The sequence below is a fragment of the Halyomorpha halys genome, unplaced genomic scaffold, assembly GCF_000696795.3.
Source record: "Halyomorpha halys isolate HHAL.00 unplaced genomic scaffold, Hhal_1.1 Scaffold525.1, whole genome shotgun sequence".
In the NCBI taxonomy this organism is placed as follows: domain Eukaryota; kingdom Metazoa; phylum Arthropoda; class Insecta; order Hemiptera; family Pentatomidae; genus Halyomorpha; species Halyomorpha halys.
The window spans coordinates 594,791-611,146 of NW_027107431.1; the positions used below are offsets into that span (position 1 = coordinate 594,791).

The 16,356-nt window shown below is 29.7% G+C and overlaps 1 protein-coding gene across 4 annotated transcripts in view; it reads left to right on the plus strand.

Moving 5' to 3' along the window:
• Positions 1-1,244: 1,244 nt before the first annotated feature.
• Positions 1,245-16,356, plus strand: part of LOC106683892 (uncharacterized) — a 21,687-nt gene continuing 6,575 nt past the window's right edge. For 2 of the 4 annotated variants that reach the window (XM_067045699.1, XM_067045697.1), the window contains exons 1-3: positions 2,525-2,574; positions 8,861-9,138; positions 11,247-11,389. In XM_067045699.1, the coding sequence (XP_066901800.1) occupies positions 2,549-2,574; positions 8,861-9,138; positions 11,247-11,389 (447 nt within the window). In that variant the 5' untranslated portion in view covers positions 2,525-2,548. Of the gene's footprint in view, positions 1,326-2,524; positions 2,575-3,447; positions 3,557-8,860; positions 9,139-11,246; positions 11,390-16,356 lie in introns of those variants that run through there. The other 2 variants (XM_067045698.1, XM_067045700.1) reach the window with 2 other exon arrangements.

The window sequence follows — 16,356 nt, forward strand, 5'->3', positions numbered from 1 at the left end:
AATTCGTCAACTAAAACATTGATAGTGGGCGGGAAACTATCTCTATAGCTGACAAGGCCGCTTTTGGCGTGATAAGAAATCTGTGCCTCTCGTCAATAGTTTTACCACAATTTTATATAATTTATATATCAATACTTGTGCGAATTAACATATTTTATTACTATATAAATTGTTTATGTATCATTTATTTTAATGTTGTTTATATATTATATAACATTTATTTCAGTGTTGTTTAAATAACATTTATTGATTTTATTGTTAAAAATGCGCAGAATATAATTATATTGCGAAATTTCGTGGCGGAACAACTGGATAAGATAAGAAGTTATTATTGAAAACAAATTATAAAAAAAAAGAAAATAGTGTTGAAAACTGTCAATATTATTAATGTTATAAAATGATCGTTATGCCTACAACAGATTTATCAGCATGCTCTGTTAGCATCATCCTGTATTTACGGAATATTGCTTACAAGGAAAGTGGGTTAACCAATTTCCATGAAACTTTTTTTTGTGATAGTTGTAAATAAAGGTCCTTTCCAAAGCGCCCAGGGGGCCGAGAAAAAAATGAGTTTATATAATATCAGAAATTTTTCATGTTTATGTTCTTTCATATTCATCTCCCTTCGCCCATTAAGTATGGATTTGCAGGTTATTATTTTCTAATTGATTTTATTTTATTTTTTTGTGTCAATTATTTCTAATAAAATTAGAAACAAATTCACAACTCCACCGGTTCATATAAAATTAAAGGTTCTAAAAACTACACGAAACAGTAAAATACGATCTCCTTTCCCGTAAAAAAATTTTAAAAATATGACCGGAGATATAAAATAAAACGTTTAAAGAGTTTCCTTTCATTCCACACTATTCGTTCTATTTTACGAAGGCATAAAATCTAAACGTTATTTGCATGGGTTGAGAGGGACGAAATTCTGCTTTCAAGCATGAACTTATAAACTAACAAATAAACTTTTGATTTGTTAAGAATGTTTAAGTGAACGTTAAACATTAGGCACTACATTGTCAAGAACCTTCGGAAATGTATCTGATATTTTTTGAGCTTGTATCACCAAAAACATTGACATCAGTGATCTCACGTCCGTAGACTCCCCTCGTTAGGTATAAGGTGTTTCTCTCTATATAAATAAATGTTGTCCGCTCATATATATATATCTAACAACTTTATAAAAAAAATATGAACATTAGGTTACTAACATGTTAAAGCATAAGTGTTCTCGGGTCGTTGAACAGTTCCTGGCCGAACTAATTGTCTTCGAAGGTGTTGTCAACTCAGAGGCGCCCACAGTACCACATTTGCACGATGTGAGTATTACTTGCCTTCCTCATAGCAACTTTATTATTTAGTAATAGGAATATTTACTATAAGAAGTATATTTTGTAAATTAAATCATTTAGGTTACAAATTTTCTTGGATCAGTGTATTTTTAGTATGGTCATAATTGGTTTTTAAATCGTGGTGACCTACCCATACTAGCACATATTCGTACGGTAATTTTTTGCACCGCAATTCACAAAATGCTGACATTTTTTAGCACTGTGTTTAGAAATGATATGGTTTAGATAAAAACAAGGTAACTTGTTAAAAATCATATACTTTTCCGTGAAATTTCGGGAAATGATATCAAATAAATTTATCTTTATATAAAAACTTTTATTATTTTTTCTGTACTTTTTGAAGTTAAAAAAAAATTAAATCCATGAAAAAGTTAAAATGAATTACTGAAAATACAACGTTATTATTTTCTTTTTCATTAGATATAAAGTAAATTATTTTTGAATCAGAAATTAATATTTCTTCAGCCTACACTCACAATCAAATAAATTGACTGCACATATTAATTTCTTGTTATCCATTTTAGACATATTTTATTTTGATTATAATTGCGTCGGAAAATTAATAATAATACAACAGGAATAAATTTCCAAGCATCCATGGGCTTAAACTTTGAATAAAATTCTTTTTAAACTGTTTTTGTTTATGTTTGCACCGTTTTGAGCCACTAAAGCTGAAATCAGTTCTTTATTGGAATTATCTCTAATTGGTAAAAATTAGAATTTAATTATAAGAACAAGAATCAATTATTTTCGTTAGTGTTTTAATTAGTGTACAAATCACGATTTTTCGGCATTTTGCTATCGGTGATTGATTGCTGTTAGCAAAATGAAGCCTTTTGTTATGCAGACAGAATATGTGTTAATATACTGAGGTTAACAGGTGATAAATTACTCAATATATATTTTTTTTTTTTTAAGTATTCGTCCCAACCAATAATTTCATGTAAAAAATTACTTTTTTTTATCAAGTAAGCAGAAAGCTTTGCCTGGTTTTGGAACGTTATTTTTTTATTAGTTTACTAATTTCTTTTCATCATTTCATAGAATCAGGCATAGTGTAGTATACGTAACTTTAATTAAAACATACAAAAGGTATCCCACGGATTTTCATTACTTATCTACTTTTACGCCTTTAAATTTGTAGGAAGCTGGTAACACTGAGTGTTGTGAAACCTTCTTAGAAAAACTGGATGATTATTTTAATTGTGATTGTGATGTACGTATATTATTGTACTATTAATGTTCAAATATATCGTGTTTTAAAGAGTTATTAAGTAACAACTTCTGAAAATTAATATTAGTTACACGAACATGACTCAACTTTTATTAGATTCAATAAAACAAAAAAAAAGTTTCAATATCAATAACCAATTCTTAATAACCGCATGTCACTTGTTATTTAAATAATGGTTTCGGTTTCACTATGGGTGGGGGAGTCGAGTCCGACAGATCAGATCCGCTAAATTCTTAGTTAATTGACTAATTTTTTGAGTCATCGAGAAAAATTTAAGCTCTTTTCTGCCTAAATAAATTTAAATGAAGTTATTATTTTGAATTTAGTATAAAACAATATTATATTATATATATCATATTGTATGTTGTATTCTGATGTTTAGCCATACTCACTCCATACTTCTGATGACGTTAGTAATTTATAGTTGTAAATTCGTATCATTATTATTCTTTTCATAAGTTATTTCATTCATTTTCATATTTTACTCCACCTTCATTTTAGTATTTTGTATTTAGTTGTATTAGATAAATTAAATCATAGGATTTATCTTTAGAAATGATTTCAAAATTGTAAAATTCTAGCTTATAAACCTAGAATACCCCAATAATTGTGTAACAAACATATATTTCATTTTATATTTATAATTTGTGTAAGTTACTTTGGCACCGACCGATAGATGTTGCCATCTTCAAGAATTTGATGAACCATAATTATATTCTTATATGAAACGATGGTCTTCTCTTATATTATATCTTATTCATAATTCTTAAATGAAATCAGCAATCAACTTTTTGTTAATGCTGATTCAATTCTTGTACCTTCAGTTGTTCAAATATTTGTATCCGTTGGTAAACTAAAATAGTATCATACCGAGATCTAAGTCATAGATTTATTAGTGCATGGCTTTCATTTAACCCAGTATTAAAACATATAGGCATACACTTGTTGAAAGATGGGGAAAAAGGTATTTTTTCAAGCTATTAGAAAAGACATTCTATTTTCGCTATTGATAAATACCATTATTTTAATTAATGTTTACGACTTTAACGAGTCTTACAAATTCATTTTATTTTTTTTCGGCACGATTTTCTTTTATAATCTACAAAAGTTTTACCACATGATACCTAAACTTGAAATTAGAATTGTACCATGGGAACATTATTCATGATATAAGGGCTTATGATTCTCGAGTGTTCATATCTGAAGACCCATAGAAATAGATACCTCCATGCTCCTATTTATGCTGCCACTGATAATTTATCGTTGGAGAGTGTTTTAAATCTTAAAACTCTTTAACACTTAAACAATTAATTTTACTTTCTGATGAGTGTTTTTGACTCCACAGGTACAAATACTTAGTTTCAAAATAACCGTATATAAGTGTGAGTGAAAATTAAGGTATACAGAATATATAAGTTAAAAATCCTAGAAATAAGGTATACTAATTTTAATCTGAATATTCAACATATGGAACGATGACGCCTTCAGATTAACTTTCGTTCCTTTCTTCTTTTCTTCAACTCTTTTCATGAGCAAGGAATACAACTGAATAAAGAAATTCATTGCATTGCTAATTATATCAGGATTTTAGATAATTTATGAGATTCCTTTCCAGTAGAAGCTAGTTGAGTGAACCCTTTTATTTTCTTAGTCCTCTTGTGCACACCTTGTTGAGATTATTACATCAAACACCGCTTGGTGTTAAGTTTTAATTCGGTTATTAATGTGCGCTATTACATAGCGTTGCTCATTTAAACTTCACATATTTTTATTTTGAATAGGTACAAGAAATAGACATTTTATATTTGAGAAGATATTTTATTAATAGTCTAATAATTGAAGAAAAATATATATATTTCCAATACTAGAAATCAGTCTATCCTTTCAATTGTTAAGTATCAACGGATCGTGATATAGTTCGGATCAGGGAATTGATATTTGCCTGATTATTTTTAACGAAAATCTCTCAAATATCGTCTAACAGGTAATGGAGATATTGACGAGAATACTTCAGAGAAAATTATTCTGAAGGATGTTTGTTCCCTAAGTACCATTTTTATTACTTATAAGAACAAAATAAACTTTAACAGACCAACGCTCTTCTTCCATTGCTTCTTACAACAAACAGAAACGTTCGGAACCTGCTTCCAAAAAATGCATTCATAATTATAGTTTCCAAGAAAATAATGGATTATAAACTGTAATAACGTCATAAATTTTTCAAAAATATTATTAATTTGTCTAATAATTCCTTATCTGGTCTATGATAAAAAATAAAAATAAATTTGTACTATAAATATTATCTTTTATAAATATCAATTAATACATCATTGTTGCCATGTAATGACAATTCAGTTAAAAAAATAAAGTTTTTCCACGTATTACTTATAACTGGCCATTGTTCATCTTCTTTAACAATTTTTCTAGTGGTTTATGTTTCGTAAGTTATTACGTGTTTCTGCTTTTTTCGCTCCGGAAAATTAATTTACCATCCTACTGTACTATCTTTATTAAAAACCTTGCCTACGTTTCGGGTGGTTCGTCCATCTTCAGGGGTCTATTTCTTTAATTTCTTATTTTGTTTTCTCTTGTCATTTTCAGTTCAAATTCTATTTGAAGTATTATCATTATTATATAAAAACCTTTTTATATATAAATTCTTGAACATTCTGGAAAATTATCACGATTTTTTTTTTCGCACTATCTAAACTGAACCTTATTGAGACCAAATCTAAAAAAAAAAAATGATAAAACTTTTACAAGGAATAAGAGATGGCGTTTAAAAGGTTAAATTGAATTATTTGTTGGAGAAAGTTGGTATAAGTGATATAGGTTTTTGAGTGGAACTAATTCTCACAAAGTCGGGAATTGAATTTGGTTTTTATTCGCTGTTGATATCTTTTGACATACCGATAGTCAAGAAAAATCTAATTTTGCACGTGCAAAATTAGATTTTTTTTCGTCACCTCAAGTTAAAAAAAAAGAAATCTTGGGTTGTATCAACTCACAAAATTACAGACAATTACATGTTGGGAACGATTATGTCATTTTGGTAAAAAAAAAATAAGAATAATAAAGGAAATTGTGGCCAAAAAAACTGAAAACCCAATTTTCACTCAGTTTAAAGTTATTTATCTAGGATAAAAATTGTACTTTTTTTAAATTGTATAAATTCAGCCCTAATTGAATTCTTTACGTTGAATAGTTCTTGTGATACAGTATTTCAAAATCAACCTTATTTGCCCAAATAACTTATATCAATTTTTCGTGAATTTATTTTGGTAAATATCGAATCCGCAACTCCTCTGAAGATGATCATTAGAAAATATTTAATGCTACATTGATCTAGTTTCAGTCTGTACATCTAATAGTTCTTGAACCACAGTTTATCAAAATCCAAATTTGTTTTTCCAAAAAATAAACACACTGTGACCTTATTTTAGAAAATATCATGGCACCCCCTTCGAAGACATTCATCATAAATTACTTTATGATCTATTTAGCTATTTACAGTTTGAATGTAAGTAGAAATCATTACGTTCTATAATTCCTGAGTTATAGTCATTCTATTTTGTTCTGTAATTTTCCCCAAAACATAAAATCTACATTTTGAGAATTTATTTTAGCAAATATTTTAGGGACTACATTTATACTTATTATTATTATTATTAATGTCCATCACCACTCATATTGAACTTAGGTATCCCATAAAGTATTCTCCAACGTTTAAATTCGTAGAAGAAACAGTTTTCTTGAGATTTAACAAAATAAATTCATAAAATGTTGATTTCTCGTTATTTGGAAAAATAAGGTTGATTTTGAAAAACTGTACATAAATTATTCCCTAATTTCCCATAAAGTATTCTCCAATGTTTAAATTCGTAGAAGTAACAGTTTTCTTGAGATTTAACAAAATAAATTCATAAAATGTTGATTTCTCGTTATTTGGACAAATAAGGGTGATTTTGAAAAACTGTTCACAAGAACTATTGAACGTAAAGATCTCTTTTGGGGCTCAAATTTTTGAAAACTTATGCTACTTTAAAAAAGATTATATTAATTTTTATTGAGTGGTAGACATCGATATATACAGAAATCGAGCATTGAGTGAATGATGAGCACAAATTTCAGTTTTTGAAAAAATTCAAACCCCATCTTTGTGTGAATTAGTTCCTTTTATCATCTTTATGCTTCCTCAACTATATTATATGCTATTTATATGTTTCAGCTTGAGTCTATTTGTGTAAGACTTTGGATTATGATGTTGTCCAAAACGTAATTGGTTTGAAATTGAAAACTGTTAGGAGTTTTGATTAAAAGAACACTAGAACAACGAAAAAATCAAAAGTCATAAAAATTAGTTTTAACTAACTAACAAACAAACAACAACAAAAAATGCTTCCAGTAAAGTAGGAAAACAATTTTTTTTTTTTAAATCAAGTCAAATATGTTTTTAGCACACATGAAATAAAAACAACCATTGCGAAACTATTTCTTCTTAACTAGAAATAGATATCCCCAGTGACAGAATGCGTCACTTTTCACCAGTTCAGTATCAGGACAGCAGGAGCGTCTAGGAGGTTCAATGTTAGGTATCCTATTCAATCCTATTAGCAGCTATTAAATTACAATATCAGGTCCCCAATTTAAACCTCACTTAATTGCATTGCAATTTTTGGATTGGATTGCAAAAACGGAGGCTCCAGTAAGGCTAACATGTTGAGTGAAAAAACAAAACAAAATAATTTCTTGGCCTACTTCACCACTGGAAGCCTCTTTTGATTTTGAAACTTTATATTATTTAATACAATCAGCAATATTATTTCTTTATATTACACCAAAAAATTATTGATTGGTATGTAATAAACTTTAAATTCATACAGAGCAAAGGGCGAAAACCATAATACAAACAATTGAAATTTGTTGGTTTTAAACGACCCTGAAAATGAATTTGACTTTCTTTCCTTAAAAAAATTCTTTAAGCCGAAGTTATTGGAAGTTTAGTTTTTGTATTGTATTGTATATGAATCTAAACTAATTTCAAACGATTGCTAATGTGTTTTTTCCTTATTTTACCTTTTCCACCCTCTCCTCCCCCCTCTAAAAAAAATTAATAAATCGATTATAATAAACTTGAAATCCCTGGAGAGCAAAGGCAAAAAACAATTTTAAAAAATTACTGAAATTATATATATTTTTTTCTTGACACCTCGAGCGCACTTGCAAAAACCCTCAGTCCTACGTCTGATATTTTCGACTTAGTACCACCGAAAAATGTTTCCTTGAAATCATTCTTCCTACGTCTGTAGCAATCATTCCTTATATGTTATAAGTTGATGAATAAAAACACATGTTACTTGCATTAATCATTAAAATGTATAATATGTATGTACTATTATGTATTAAAATATGTAATGTACGATTAATAAGTGAGTATATAGATAAGGTCTTATATAAACTATAAAGTTCACACAAGAAAATAAACGTATAAACATATCAATCGACAAGAGTTGCAACGCAGCTGAGTGAGGAATACTGTAGATGTCCGACATTGAGACATACCTCCTAAATGTTCCTACACGCCTGATAATGAACTGGTGAAAAGTTGACGCTTATGGGACGCTTACCCCATCATCTATCTCCCATCTATTTTTATTTATCTATCTATCTATATTCTCCATATTTCTAGAATATTGGCTTTTTATTTATGATTAAGAAATTAAAATTGTTAAAAATATTGGTTATAAACAATAATTGTTTTAAGCAATACAGTTAATTAATTTTTTAATAAATAGTTTGGAGTATTTCTTTATATGATCAAAATAGTCTAGCTAAAAATAAATAATTAATAATCTGATATGACATCTGAGAAAAAATAGTTGTTAATAGAAAGGGATTATTTCATTATATATTTTTATTTTTTATTTCACTAACTATAAATTTTTAACATGATTTAAATTTTTAAGTTTTATTTTGATGATTAAGAAATTATAACTGTTTCTTTTTTGTGACTTTCCAATTCGTTAATACTGTTTTGAATTATTTCAATATTGTATGAAATGTAAAATATAAGTAATATGACTAGACTAGAATTTTGCTTTTTTACCAAACAGCTATTAACAATTGACAATGTTGAGAAATATGATTTATTATAATTGAGGTATATTAAAACTCTTGGTTCCCACACTTGCTACCACCTTGTGTAGATAATTCAAATCCATTACAAATTTTGTACAGCATACAAAATTGGTATAAAATTCTGTTTTAGGAAATTACTTCTATGGTACTTTTTTTATAACTTCCTCTCATCCAGAGGGGAGTGGATAGAACTACCAAAGGTAAACCCATCTTCAAAAGAACAAAAAAAGATTCACAATCTACCGCCACCTGTTATTACAGAAAGCAGGCCTTCGATTACCCTAGACATGAATATGGAAAGGATATTAATGGAAGTTCATAAAACATTGGCAGCTGAAGGAAGAGCTTCAATTAATGGAAAAGAAAATTTCTTGAAAAAACTTCAGTCCCAACTACTATCTAAAATATGTAAGTAAAATTAATTTTATCTCTTGTAAAAGTAACATGAAAATCAATAACTTTCACATATTGCTAAATTATCTTTACATTAAAAATTGTTTTATAACTTAAAAATATGATATTCATCTGTTACCTTAAACATTTAAATTATTTTATTTATTTAATATATAGATTACAAACTCTTTAATCAGACTCATTTAAAACTATTTAGTATAAGTGAAGCTCTTTATTTTTTTTTCAATGTTAACCCTGTTGTATGTTTAATTAAATAATATGTTTTTTTGATAAAAAAAACTATTTCTTTATTCATTTATATTCACTTTGGTGTTTACATAATTAAAACATCACACTAGCCTTTTTAAAAAAGCTTTAATGTAAATAAATAAGTATAAAACCCTGTAATAAATATTTTTGGAACAATGGTAAAATAAATGTGCTCAAATTACCGAATAATTGCCTAGATCAAAAATCCATGCAATAAAATTGTCAAATAATAATTATTAATATACATGCCAGTATCCACCTTGCCAACAATAGTGATGCAATTATAGACTCCCTAAAATATAAATACACACTTGATCCAGTTTTTGTGTGTTTCTTTGTTATAAGTCAATTTTTTTAAATATTTAGAGATATACTTTGAAAAAAAAAATAATGATAACTTAGAAGTAGTTAACAGTTAAAAAAAAAAGCTTAAAAAATAATATAGGTAATAACAAATTAATTTTGGTAAAGTAAAACCAATCAAGAGAATAATTTGATGAAATAAAACAATTAGTTATGAGACCAAATTAGGTTGATAAAATAAAATTTAATCATTTGAGCTTAAACAATAAATAAATAAATACAAATGAAAAAAATCTAACACTTATGGAGAATTTGTAGATATAGTTTTCAGAACAAATTTAAATAAAACATGAATATGCTTAATAAAGCTACTACTTAATCAAATATTTTTTATCATTAATTGTACTATTCCTAAATTATATTTATTTTTTAAGTGCTCTCTTGATTATTGTTACTATTGAAAATTCATTTTAAAATTAATTCCCCAATTTTTTTTTCAATTGTGATAGCTTATCCTTTCTGGTAAAATTATGAAAAAACAAAACAAATAAAAGCCTTTTTAGTTTCATTGAAATTTTTATTTCATACCTTTGATACATTACATAATATATTTATAAATAGAAGAATATTTTATTTTGTGGTGAATCCCTTGAGAATAATAGAAATGTGCAAACAAACAAAAATATTTTGGGCCAAAACACCTATATTAAAACAAATAATTAAAAATAAATATATAAAAAATAAAAATAAATTCTTCTAGAGACTAAATATAATCCTTACTAAGTAAATGAGATAAATGTGATAATTGAAATACTTTTTATTATTCATTCAATGACAATGCAATAATAACCAAAATATATCTTCTCCTCATCTATATTATCCACGGGCACCTATCTTCTCATCATATCTTACTTTTTTTTACTGAATTATTCCTATATCCAGAAAACCTTAATAATTTCTTATTTCTTGATGTTTAAAGCTCAAAAACAATTATTTTTAAAAGCATTCCCAAATATGGTTTTTGGAATTAGGTTCAAGGAAACAAAAATTAGTATCCAGAAGGTGATAAGAAGAACAATTTTTTGGTCTTGTGATAATGCATGAATGAACCCAAAAAATTAGACATACAAGCTCCAAGACCTAAAAATTGTAGTTATTCCACATCTATCACATTTTCAGTCCTGTAAATAAAAAAAAAATTAATATATTAACAAATTTCTTATTAGTTAAAAACTGCAGATAATAAATCTTTGTCAGCAAGATTTGAGGTAAAAATCTCTGCTGAAAGGAGGTAAAATGAAGTTCAGCTCCACAATATATATGAAGTATGAAATTCAATGACAGATACAAAAAATTATAAAGCTAATGAAAAAAAAATCAGAATGAAACTTTTGAAAAGTTAAAATAAAACATTATTTCCTGATTATTTAATACCAATTAATTATTAATGGTTATTTTATTAATTCTTTTTCTATTCTAAAAATTGACATTACATGTGCTATTAAAATAAATAGACAATAAATTAAAATTTTTGATTTAAATGATTACAGGGGGAGCAAGCAGCAACATATGGTCAAGAACAGGGGTAGAGGGCAGAGGTCATGGTCATGTATTAGCATTTCCTTCATTGGAGGGAGCATTGATGACTATAGCATTTCTTACATTTGCTGTGTTCCTCATTAAAATTGTGAAGGCAAGATATTTAATTTAAATCTAAAAAAGAGTAGTTAGGTTATTGGGTCTTAACTTTACCAATTCAGTTATTAGATTATTAAGTTATTTCTATTATTTCCTATTTGCCAAACAATTTTTAACAAGAGATGTTTTGGTAGTTGTTCAAATTTATATTGAACAAACATTAAATTCTTCAATGGTATGTGTTAACTAGTTAACACATTTAAATTTAATCATTTTTTAATAAGGCTCATTTAAAAATCTGTGACCCAAAATTCAATTAACTTTATTTTGTGACAATGTAATATTTATTTTAACTGTAAGTTGATTGGTATTACATATTTTAAGCATAAAAGTTTGAAAACCGTGAATTTATTGTAATTTAAGGTGTTATTTCCTAAACTATGATCACAATTATTGGTGTGAACAAAGGATAGAAAAGAATGTGCTAGTTAGGTTTGGATAAAACCACTCTTTGTAGGGATGAGATCAAAACGATTTGCTAACTGCAATGACTGTCTCTTTTTAATAATTCACTCTTTCAGTGATAGATATTATCTCCAGCTAAGGATCCTGCAGTTGGGGATCATGATCAATCACTCAGTAAAAATATAGTATTGTTAATAGTTAAGATTAAGAGCATGTTAATCACTTCTAAAGGAAATCTACAAACCTCTACTGCCATGACTGTCTCCTAGTTTAGTACTGACCTAGCAAAGTGGGACAAAATATTTTTTCATGTAGAAATAAAGCTGATATTCGTTATTCGTAATACTCAATAAATAAATTGTTTTGCCTTACTAGAACATTAAAAACATTGCATTAACTTCATCACGACACCATTAATCCACACAGTGCTTAAAAGAGGCTTAGGGCACTCTAACTGCACGAAATAGTACAAATGGGACCTTCAAAACCAATTAGATACGGATATATGATCTATCTATCTGTCTATGTATGGCGCTATATCCCGTCACCGAGACTGGGCCTCCTCCAAAACCTTTCGCCAGTCAACACGCACAGCTACAGCAGCTCACCAGTTTCGGACTCCCAGTAGAGCCCGAGCGTCCGATGCCACAGAATCTTCCCATCTTACATTTGGCGTGCCAACTCTTCTTGGACCATGCATCTGTCTGGACTGCATCTTCCTGGGTATCGACTCCGAATCTCATGTACTTGGTCTTAGCTTCATTAATGTGTAGCCCTAGTTTCTTTGCTGCATCTTCTATGGTCAAGGACGGCTCTCTTAATGCACATCTCGATCTGGCAGCAATATCAAAGTCGTCAGCGTACCCCAGAAGCTGAACGGTATTGTTAAAAAGGGTAGCGAGGGGTTGGATTCCGGACATACACACCGCTTTCTCTGCAGCGAAGTTAAAAAGAAGACAGATTAGAGCATCCCCCTGTCTTACACCGCAGTTTGTATGAAAGTCTTCTCAGTAGTCACTTCCTACTCGTACTGCACACTTCGAGCCCGACATCGTCATTTTCAGGAGACGTATCAGTTTAATTGGGACGTTCATTTCCAACAGGGCCTGATAGAGCTCCGGCCGAGTTACACTATCGTGGGCGGCTTTAAAATCAACGAACAGGTGATAAGTAACTGTTCTATAATCTGTGCATTTCTCCAGCGTCAGCCTCAGTGAGAACAATTGGTCTAATATGGACCTCCCTCGCCTAAACCCCGCTTGATATTTGCCTATCTCCCTCTTGGCATGAGGAGCTAGTCTCTCAAATATGATATTAGAGATAACTTTATAAGGACATGAGAGGAGCACTATGCCTCGATAATTATCGCAATCCGACTGGTTCCCTTTCTTGTGCAGTGGGTATATAATTCCCTACTTCTACTCCTCAGGCATCTTCTCCTCCTCTCATATCTTCAAAATGAGGTTATGGAGCTCCTTTCTCAGTTGCATTTCTCCACAGAGTATCAGCTCCGCTTGAATTCCATCCAGCCCCAGAGCCTTGTTGTTTTTCATCTTCGCTATGGCCTCTTCTATGTCTTCATCATCCGGTGACTCGGCATCATTATAGAAGTCTTCCTCTTCTCTTGCTACTTCTCCTTCAAAGTTCTCTCTTTGAAGAGCATCGCTGAAGTGCTTTGCCTATCTCTTCAGGATCTACTCTCTCTCCGTCAACAGGTCCCCGTACTCATTCTTGCGCATAGTTACTTTTGGTTTGAAGGCATTGTGGCCCTCACTCACTTTCTGAAAGAAGAGGCGAGTGTCACGAGATATCCTGTAGTTCTCCCATGCTCTCTTCTTTATCCTTCTTTATTTCGGCACATCTCCTGTGTTAAACGTGTATGGTGCTGGATAGCCTTCTTATGCGCTTCATTTTTCTTATTCGTTGGCTCAATGCATTCATCATCAGACCAAGGGACCTCCTGCTTCTTGCTTGCGATCCAAGGATTTCCTCTGCAGTAGTTTTCAGCGCTCTTGAGATTCCCGATTACTGGCCATCCAATGTGCAATTCCTATCCCTTAGTTCCTCCTCCAGCTTAGATTCAAGGTGCTCCTGATAGGTTTCACTCACTTCTTGATCCTTCAGTTTATTAATATTGAATTCATTCATAGCTTCCCCTATATATACTAGGAACGTGACGGCCGTGCTGGTTGGGGCGCAGTGGGGTTCGATTCCCACCAGGGACAGCTAAACATTCATTTTTCGGCAGACCCGAATAATGAATTTTGACACTCCCACCTTGGTTAGTATGCGGCGGCAACCTAGGTAGCCGTCAAGGGTTGGCAAAAAGGACCACTAGGCCCACTTGCCGGACTTGTTCTCCCCAGAAAATACCAGAACCAGAACCTATATATACTACAAAAATTTTTTTGAAAATTGCTTTTTCTCCCATAAAAAAGCATAATATCTATAAAATATTCGTATGGGTCGAAACGGTCGTAATTACTTGGATTTAGGTTACATTGTGAGAAGCTATGAATTTATTTCATGAAAGCGAGACATGAGCGGAAAAAAAAATTCTCCAAAAATCAAGCCTAAAAATTTCTAATTTTTGATTTATATGAAAAATCGTATTTAAGGGTTTCAAGGGTCTCGGTAAAACTGAATTTAACATTATTTCTCCAAAATAAAAAACTTTTTTTGGTACGCTTTACAAGAAGTGACTTTTGGTTTTTGTAATTGTTGTAATTGTAACTCAAGCTCATTCAGTATGATAAATAGTCTTTTTTTCTTATTTTACACAAAAAGCAAATCTATTGGTAGATAATAACCATTAAATATATGTAGAACAAAGGCGGTATGCTATAAAAAAAAAATTTAAATATGAAAAAAAATTTTCTCTGCCCCAAGGGTGAATTGTAAGACCCTGGGGCACTTGTCTAATATTTTTCGACCTTGTACCACAGAAAAGAAGTTTCATTTAAATCGGTAATTGCTTTTCAGCTTATTTTGTTATGAACTTTATATATGTTAATATGGACTTGAAGCTTCTCAAACAAGAATTTTTTTAAAAAGTGGAAAGTCTAAAAATTGGCTGATAATAAAATAATTATGAATATTTCAGTATTTTTAAAAAAATAAAACTTTATGGTATATAGCTGCTTGAAAGTTCCCTTAAAATAGTTTTAATAAAGATATATTCTAGTAGTTTTATTTTTAAATGAAATTTAGTTTAGTTAATTATGCTGCTAATTAAAATTACTTACATAGTTTTTAATTATTCTTCCCTATTTAATAAATAACGTGGCAAGTTAAAAAACATAAAATATTAATTTTAATTTTTTTGTTGAGAATTTTAGTTTTCTTAAATATTGCTAAAAAAAATACAGAGCACTTCATATAGCAGAGGTCGATAGCACATTTTCCAAGCCTATTTTAAAAGTTTTTGGTTCTATAAATTGACTAATAGCAATGTGAAAAGTTATCAGATGTAGGTGAAAAATCAAAAATTCCTTATAAAATACATAAATTAGCTTTATGTATTTTAAAAACAAGTTCTTTTTACATTAAAACGGGAATCATAACTTAAAACTGAATTATTTATATATACGTTCTCTACCATGAACTTATTGGTTTTTTTCAATAATAATAAAAAAATGAAATGTTAATGTTTTAGCTTGAAAAGTTTTGTAACAAACATTTTTGAGATAAGAGGAAGCAAAACTATCAGTATTTGTGGGAAATGGAGTTTTTGGTTATTTTTTTTAATCTCCGACGCTGAGACGGCCTTAGCTCGTGAGGCTATGTGCAAGCCACAATGTGCTCCATCTTCACAGGCACCTAAATGATTATTCTTGAAAAAAATTATTTTCTATGGCAATTATCTTTTTCATACAATTTCTATTGAAACGCCATACCTTAAACTTCAGCCGTTTCTTAATTTAATAGCCGTGGATAGGAAGAAATGATTGTGTAGTGACACAGCTACTATCTGTTGGTAACCGAATAAATACTCGTAATAACAACTCAACATCTACGGCCCTACCACGCACGACCTAGTGGCTAATACGTGAACCACGATCATCAGACAAATGTCTTATATTGATACGTGTTTATTTCTTGTATACTTCTAATAATTTAATATTAAATATGTAATAACTTTATATTGTATTGTTGTATTCATAAATGTATTATTTGAATGAATAAAGGTCACAGAGTCTTTTGATCCACTAAAAGCTATTGTCTTAGATATAGTGTCTCTCAATGGGCTTCTTAGACCCAGAGCAATCACTAACGCAAACTTTTAACATTAATCTAGAATGGATTCATTTCCAAATGAATAAAAACACAAATTAGTTGATCAGAATATTTACGCAATTGGCCCGAATAGGCACATACCTCAACTCACCTTAACATAACGTTAACAAAACATATTAGCGCTGACGATGTGGCCATTGCAGGAAGAACAAAAAATTCGCTTTTAGAAGCAATTTTGAAGTGTGAAGACACAGAGAGGAAATTAGAACTAAAATGAAAAATAGTACATAATGTCATTTGGAAAGACCAATTAATGCATGT